Below are 8,235 nucleotides of genomic sequence, written 5' to 3' on the forward strand. Positions count from 1 at the left end.
TTTTTTCTATAGAGGGTATGCGCATGCTTCAAGTGAATGGCACATCGAGTGGCAAAGCAACATGCAAAGTGAGTTTAACATTGTTTAATGTTGTTTAATGCAATCAGATAGGACTTTTCTGTTTAGATGCATGGGTTGTCAAGGCCAGGAAGTAGTTTTTTGCCACACTTCTGGGTTTGATGATGATGTCACGGCTCACGCGCATACCCTCTATTGTATTATTATTATTGTTTAATTAACACATAGGCAAGGCAACGTAGTATTCTTTTGCAGTTAAAACTATATTGAAAGCATAGTACCTAAAGAGATAAACATGATCACAATATGCATTATTAGGTCAAGGTTAATAATAAAGCAACGTGCCAGCAGACCACTTACGAAAGCACACCAATCCCATGGCGATCTCCTGCTCCTTCCTTCCATATTTGACGCCACAGATGTAAACGGCGTCGTCCGACCTCCGGTAGTCTCTGAGCGTTAGAGTTATGTTGCCTTTCTTCAGGTCCTGGATGTTCAGAGACAGCCTGCCCTCGTAGTCCCCCGCCGCCCCTACCGTCTGGCCGTTCTTGTAAAGGTAAATGCACTGCGACTCCCGGTACCACTTGACGATCATGTTCGTCGCGTTGGTCTCGGGAATGAGGCAACACATGAGGGTGACCTCTCTGCCGAACATCCCCACGCAAAAACCTTCGCCTCTAGTGACAAGCTTAAAGTTACCTGTGTTTGGGAGTATAAAACAATGACTTGGTGACATACATTAAATGTAAATGTGGTGTAACTAACACCTTATAGCATGACATTACCCCAACCCCACCCCCTAACACACACACACACACACACACACACACACACACACACACACACACACACACACACACACACACACACACACACACACACACACACACACATACATGCACGCTTGCACGTCTTACTTGTAATATATTGATTATTGACAAGACTGTCTGTCAAAGTTCCAGATCTTAAATTAGCCTTTGATTGTGTTCTGGCCCATCCTAATGGCCAAAATTACTTGAGGGCTCTGATCTACGTAAAATGGCCCCTGGGTGTATATTGTGAGCAAGCAGAAATTCTTGTCTTAAACTTCACACAGTCTACAGTTGTGGTTCTTAAAAATAGCTTCTTTTTTTTTACATTATTATACACAATATAAAACACAAATCAAACATTTTCAGATGGTGGATCTGTGACCATATCCTTGGCACAAAAACGTTTGTGAACCACTGATTTTGAAGGTTTTTGTAGAATCATACCCCACAAGGGGTCAAAACATTCTACACTTCTAATCTAATAAAATTCCTGTGGGAGCTACGGGACAGTGTGTGGACTACTTCTCCTATAGAATCAGCCCCAGGTCCTCATGGGTTAATAGCATAGAGTATAATAGCACCCTCCGCTCCCAATAGGGTAAGTGCAGACTGCAGTGGACAAATTTCACGCATACCCCAAGACTACTGCAGGGTAAACTAAAAACCTGCTTAGAGTGGCTGGAGACATGCAGCAAAAACCTGAAAAACTGCTGCTATTATATCAAAAACCGTGACATAGCTCTGTTTATCCAATGCTGTGCCCACTCTCCAACCCCCCCTGCCCCACCACCCACCAACTATACTTTCCCCAGTTATTATGCTTGCTTTGGCAATGTAAAACTCTCATGCCAATAAAGCTCCTTTGGATTGCCTCCAACACTGTAGGAAGTCCACAGCACCCATGGTACTAGCCGCAATTTGCAACTCTAGATTTTTTTACAATTGGTTGAATCTAGAGTTGCAATAACCTCCATCGACTTCCTATGCATGGTTTTGGTTTTGCATTGGTTTGTGATCTCCTGGTCTTAAATTACGTTAAACTCACCAACATTGCAGCTGTAGTCCAAGCTTGAATTATCCTCTTTCAATCTGGTGTCGCTTGTTTATCATAAAAGTCCCCCGTAAAGATGTTATGAGCTACTTTCTGTCCAAAATATTCCAAGAGTGACAATATCGAGCCGCCATTTTGATTTTTGCAACGTGCCATAAAACAAGATGTGAGGGGGAGTGCTTGTTTAATAGCGTCCCTCCCTCCCTAGGGCGTCGGCCTCTTCTTTGGGTGTCTTACCTGCGCAGGTAAGATTCTATTAAACAAGCGCTCCCCCTCACATCTTGTTTTATGGCACGTTGCAAAAATCAAAATGGCGGCTCGATATTGTCACTCTTGGAATATTTTGGACAGAAAGTAGCTCATAACATCTTTACGGGGGACTTTTATGATAAACAAGCGACACCAGATTGAAAGAGGATAATTCAAGCTTGGACTACAGCTGCAATGTTGGTGAGTTTAACGTAATTTAAGACCAGGAGATCACAAACCAATGCAAAACCAAAACCATGCATAGGAAGTCGATGGAGGTTATTGCAACTCTAGATTCAACCAATTGTAAAAAAATCTAGAGTTGCAAATTGCGGCTACCATGGTACATGGTGTTTACTCATTAGGCTACACTGTTACAGCATGTTCAATTCTGCAGTGGTTCTCAAACCTATTTTTATGTTATGGACTCCCCAAATCTATTTGACCACCGGATTTGTGTTCTTGATTTCAATTATATATTCAATTTTATTATTATTATTATTATTATTATAACAATTGCATTTTCAAATGGCTGGTGTATAGGGTTAAAGTGGTTAATGCTTGCTTGGGGGCCCCCTGGAGCCCACCAAAGGATTTTGAGAACCACTGTATGTACAGTATCATTGTATTGATGTCAGAACAACAGATGCAGATCTCATTCTCTACCCTACTCTGCAAGTTCTATACCAGGAAGTAATAAACACTAAAACCTGCGTGTTGCAACTTGAGAGTGATCGACCTACCACGAACTCTGGACTTCGCCATGTCTCCTCCTGAAAAGAAAGAAAAGAGACGAATTAGCCTACCTCACACTAAACATCCAACATACAATAATTATTTGTGCAGCATCTTGCAATCGTATTTGTTTTTACGGTGATGTCGGATATCAGATAGCCTACTCGACCTAACCTGACCCTGATCACACTGAAACATCCAGTAAATAAACATCTACATTAATCATTGAGATATTGAGATTATCTTACCTTTCACTACTTGTTATGCTTTAGATATGAAATGCAAAAAGCGGATTTAAATCCAAACGGAGCTTCGTGGCTTCCTGTCAGTTGTCACTTAAGTTGTCACTGACTAAAGTGAAATTCTTCATTTCAGAACCTCCCACTGGAGGGTTGGCTTATTGACCAGGCTGTAATGCCTCACGTTGGCCAGTAGGTGTCGCCACACCCACAGCATAGGCAATGTTTTGTAAATGCAATAGGCCTACAGTGGAAACAAAACCCTTTATCCTAAAGTGACACGACACACAGGTGCGGTGCTACCCCATCCTCCCTGCTAGTGAGAGGATTCAACTGGCATAACAAAACAACTATGAGAAAATAAGTTCCAAAAAAGACCATTTGTCTTACACAGCAAGAGGAGAGGATATGCCAGATGACACATAAATAATTTCTGTAGCCATAGTTGAAATAGAATATTCACCAGTAGCCTATTACACATGCACCATCCTGTTGTCTTCGTAAATATATTAAGCTACAGTAGGCCCCTATACTGGCCCATTAAGTATAGCCTATATTAAAATTACATTAAAAAAATATTTTAAAAGAAACCAGTTGTATACTTAACCGGAATGGATGACGCATATTTTATCATTGTATATGACTAAATCCTATACAGTAGGTGGAATCTATCTCACAGTCTCAGTGATCCATGCCATGGTGAGCAGTGGGTCGTGTTAATGAGCCAACACTCTCATGGAGATAAACCTGTTCCTGTGGAGGGAGGACTTCAAAGACTAGTTCTACTTGTCTTTCAAGAGGAAGGTATACATAACTCACTATGGCTGCCAATCCTGACATGCCTTTTCTGCAATACCATCTTAGATCAAATCCAGTTATTTCATGTGATGGAATAGTGACATGGTTTTGTTCTTAAAGCTGTCACCTTCTCAACACTCCAAACAGGACTGCACACTCCACAGGTTCAATAATTATGCAATAGAACGGATGTTTATCACGATTTATAGATACATATGTATGTTAGTTGTGTCAATTTGTCTGTTTATCCTTTTTACAGGAGACATGGCAGAGGCCAGGAGAGGACATGAAGGTATGGTCCTTACATATCAAGAATCCAGGGGGTTGATTTATCACTCACTCATGGGTACAAGCAGCACAATGTTGGTGTTCCACAGTCAAAAGATTGAAACAACAACAACAATAATAATAATAATAATAATATAATAAAGAGAATAGGAGGATATAATGTGACATAATAATAATAATGTAATGTAATAATGTAACACACTGAAGTGTCACAATTTCATTATATGCTATTGTATACATGCATATCCATCTCATAATGGACCCTCACCTCAACTTCGAGGCGAGCCCCATGCTTTCCATTTCATGGTCATTCATGGTCATGTGAGGAGAGAGAGAGAGAGAGAGGGTGCAGAGAGAGAGAGGTGTGAATGGAATCATCCGTGCGCATATATGGCACATCTCTCTCATGTTTAGGTAATTTCGTGGATATATTGATATACACAGCTAAGGATATCCGTGGATATACACGGCTTGGCAAGGCTTTTTATTTACCTTGAAAGTGCAGTGCGAGTCAGCGACAAAGTAGCCTACAAAAAATAAATAATACTGGCCAAATATACAACATTCCAATAAAACAAAACAAACACGTGAAAAACTATATACAATCAAGATACAAGCAGGAACTGTTACAGGCTTTTCCCTGGCTAGCATTTCTCCCCTGTTGTCTCTTACCTAGCCGTGTGAGACTGAACTGCCTCCACCTGCAGCAATCCTGCTCTTCAACATCCTCTAATTAAGTAAGTGGTCGCCACACGGCTAACTATATGAGTAATTCTTCCACATTACTATATACATTAAAGGTACAAGATATACAAACACTCAACTATTTCACAGGTCCAATTCATTTAGGGAACCTAACATAAACAAGACCAAACATAATACTGACAGGAACAAACACCCCTCCTCCTCTACAGTATACTTGGCACCCTCCAATCTAGAGAGGAGTGCCAGCACTGCAGAGGGGAGACAGGTGACAGACATACCAATGCAACTTCAGTGTCAATAAATACAAATAAACATTTAAAACTCTTTCAACCATTGTGTTAATTACTAAAAATGTCATGTGTACAATATATATAAAACCGTTACTTCCAGTCCAGCTGTTTGTCAATTGATCAAGTTGACTTAACTGTGTGGTCTATTTGCAAGGTCCTTGATATTGTCTAAGGGCAGGGGCTGCCCCGTGACAGATCCCATCTCTCACGTTACAATTCTGGAAATTCCTGGAATAGTGGAATACAACAGGAAAAAAGGTTTCAGCACCACGGAGAGCGCTCTCCGCACTGACAAGGTGCAGCGGTATAAAGCGGACAGATAGACTGATGACCCACAAACAGCATTTTTGCAAGTTGAAACACTGAGGACTCCTTAGCAATCTCTTCTTTAAAACAGACCCTGATTGACAGGAGTTGAGTGGGAAAGTCATTTGCTAGGTCCCTGTTGTATAGTGGTCAGATAGACGTTTTGCCTTTTCATATAGCTCATCGTCGCCTGCATGCTGGAGGGTCATGGGGTGCAGAGCCTCAAACATGAGAGGTCTCGCGCATACTAATGAATCTTTGGGCCAGCTGGTTGATTATGTCCAGATTGGCATTGAAAATATTAACTCTGAAATAGCTTTCTGCATTGGATAGTCGCTCATCTTCACACAGCTCGTCAAAATGACGTTTCTTTCTTCTTACTCTTGTATTTTCTAAGGTATTCTGAGCTCCCCATTTGTCTGCAAGCGTCTGTGCTGTTGTCTTTGCCTCATCAAAAGCATTCCTGTACTCAGACAAGACCTTTATCATATTCTCCAGCAAGTTTAAGGCCTTCTGCATTTCCATGGCTTTGGTTTGGAGTAATTTAGAGACAGCATTAACACTCTCTAATATTTTTGTCTGGAGAACCACTAGAAAAATGAAACTACATTTTCTATGGTATCATAAAACTGTTTGAGCTCTGTGTTACGGTCCTATGTGGCCCTATGGTGTTTTGGTCTGTGTTACTGTGTATAATCCACTGTTAGTGTTTTCCAGTGCTGATGATGGATGGTGGGAGTGGCAGTAGAGATTGGAGGCGTGTCGTGGAGATTGTGACACACTTGGGCCAGTATAAAATCACCAACCAGTATAAAATGAGAGAGAGAACAACCCACAAGCTCTTTTGCCATTGTAACAAACACCACATGCTGCTGAGACCCTGTTTTCTGTTTTCCCAGTGAAACAATACTAGACAGACAAAGTCACTAGTCAGATAAAGTTGATCGTCAAAGTTACTTTAAGCAACTCAACTCATATAAACCACTGTCCAAGTATCCCAAACCATTTGCCTGCTGTATACTGTTTATAAATCAATACATTGAAACTGGGACTCAACTGATATTGTTATTCAATTGAGCCATTTACACGTCACATCTATAACCATTAAGTGTTCACTTCGTAAATGTGTGTCAACCCCTATCCTCTGCCAGAGAAATGCCTGCTGCCTCTTAAGGTTACATTATATCCTTATACTACAAACTTATACATCTTTGGGGTATTCCTGAATCTTACTGTATGTCATATTATGGTACATAATTAATTATGCAATTCTTAACCCATAAGACACAGTACAAGAGGAAATATCAGATTCCACTAGAAGGCTGAAACTAACTTGATATACCTGACATATTACATTCAATCATTCCTGATTGAATGTAATATTCCTGCAAATTACAGCAATGTTGCTATTCAATTGAGCCATTTACATGTATATTAATTGCATTTTTGTTATATTAAATATGCTAAAGTGGCTTACATTTATTTAATTTGCCTTTGTACATGTTTTTTTTAAATAAACAAAACAAAAGGAAGTTCACATTGGTGCTACATTATTTCATAGGCCAGTGGTCTACTTCAACAGGAGAACAGGAGCGCCACCAACAGGTGGATTTTTTAAAATGACTTAAATCATGAAGGCAGTTTGCATTGCAATTTACGTGGAATCTTTCACAGACTTTCATACTAGGCTGAGGAATATATCCCACCCTTTTCACATTGGCCAGTTACAGCCACCAACAGGTGGATCTGTTGTTGTTGTTGTTGTTGTTGTAGTAACGACCCAGCACACTCAAACTCTCACTATAACTAGACACTTTACCCCCCCCCCTCTCTCTCTCTCTCTGTTTAAAAGTACAGTATATATATATTTTATTATTATTATTATTATTATTATTATTATTATAACAAATAATACTTAAGTAGTTGAAGAAGGTAGCTTATTATGTAGGCTACCTTCTTCAACTACTGAAGTAAACACAACTATTAAAGTGGGCGGGGAAGCAGGGTAAGATTTTTTCACATGTTCAGAGCTATTCAGGGAGGGTGCGAGTTCACTTGGGTTCTGTGCGAGTTCTCGTAGATTGAAAATGTCAGAATCGATGAGTCTAAATATTAGGCTACTCTGAGAAACACTTTCAAACACTCAGCAGCCTTACCGATCCGACCTCACTCTGGATTGTCTTCTCCCGAGTTGGTGTTACTGCATGGTTGGATAGTCCGCAGTCCGTACTCTCTGAAATGAAAAGAAGGCTACGTATACCACCTGGCAGGCCAGCCACACTCCTCCACCATTCACCACATGGGTAAGAGTTTAAGTGGCGCTAAACTGTTCTTCTGCCATTGCATGATGATGATGTATTTCAAAATCTACAAAATAACTAGTAGGCCTAGGCCTAACTATGTTTTCAAATAATTGTAGGGGAGTATAGCCTAGGCCTAAATAAAATACTCCAAACTCCAGTAAAGTAAAACACCTCGAAATTGTAATTTTCACTAGCACATATAGTGGCTCTGTTTGGCATCCTCTTGCATGGTGACAGTGGCAAACACAACAGTGCAAAACTGCAACTGATATGGATCATAAAAAGAAGAAAACAATCATATGGTTGTAACAGATGAAAACGGTGGACTGTTGTAAATAAGTGTATTGCTTTATCATGGATCTTCCACAAAGTAACAGTTTTTGTATTTTGTGCTTTCGTATACTCATTCTGCATAGGCTGTGAAATAAGAAAAATCTATCA

At 40.2% G+C, this 8,235-nt stretch overlaps 1 protein-coding gene across 1 annotated transcript; it reads right to left on the reverse strand.

Moving 5' to 3' along the window:
- Positions 1 to 258: 258 nt before the first annotated feature.
- LOC308331867 (myelin-oligodendrocyte glycoprotein-like) lies at positions 259 to 3,228 on the reverse strand. The gene is made up of 3 exons (XM_080787391.1): positions 3,114 to 3,228; positions 2,874 to 2,903; positions 259 to 717 (listed from the first exon to the last, which is right to left on the reverse strand). Exons 2-3 carry the CDS (start codon positions 2,893 to 2,895, stop codon positions 344 to 346), a joined length of 396 nt encoding a protein of 131 aa, XP_080643517.1. The 5' UTR covers positions 2,896 to 2,903; positions 3,114 to 3,228; the 3' UTR covers positions 259 to 343.
- Positions 3,229 to 8,235: the final 5,007 nt, after the last annotated feature.

The sequence above is a fragment of the Protomyctophum bolini genome, assembly GCF_963924005.1.
Source record: "Protomyctophum bolini genome assembly, chromosome: 17".
NCBI classification, from domain to species: domain Eukaryota; kingdom Metazoa; phylum Chordata; class Actinopteri; order Myctophiformes; family Myctophidae; genus Protomyctophum; species Protomyctophum bolini.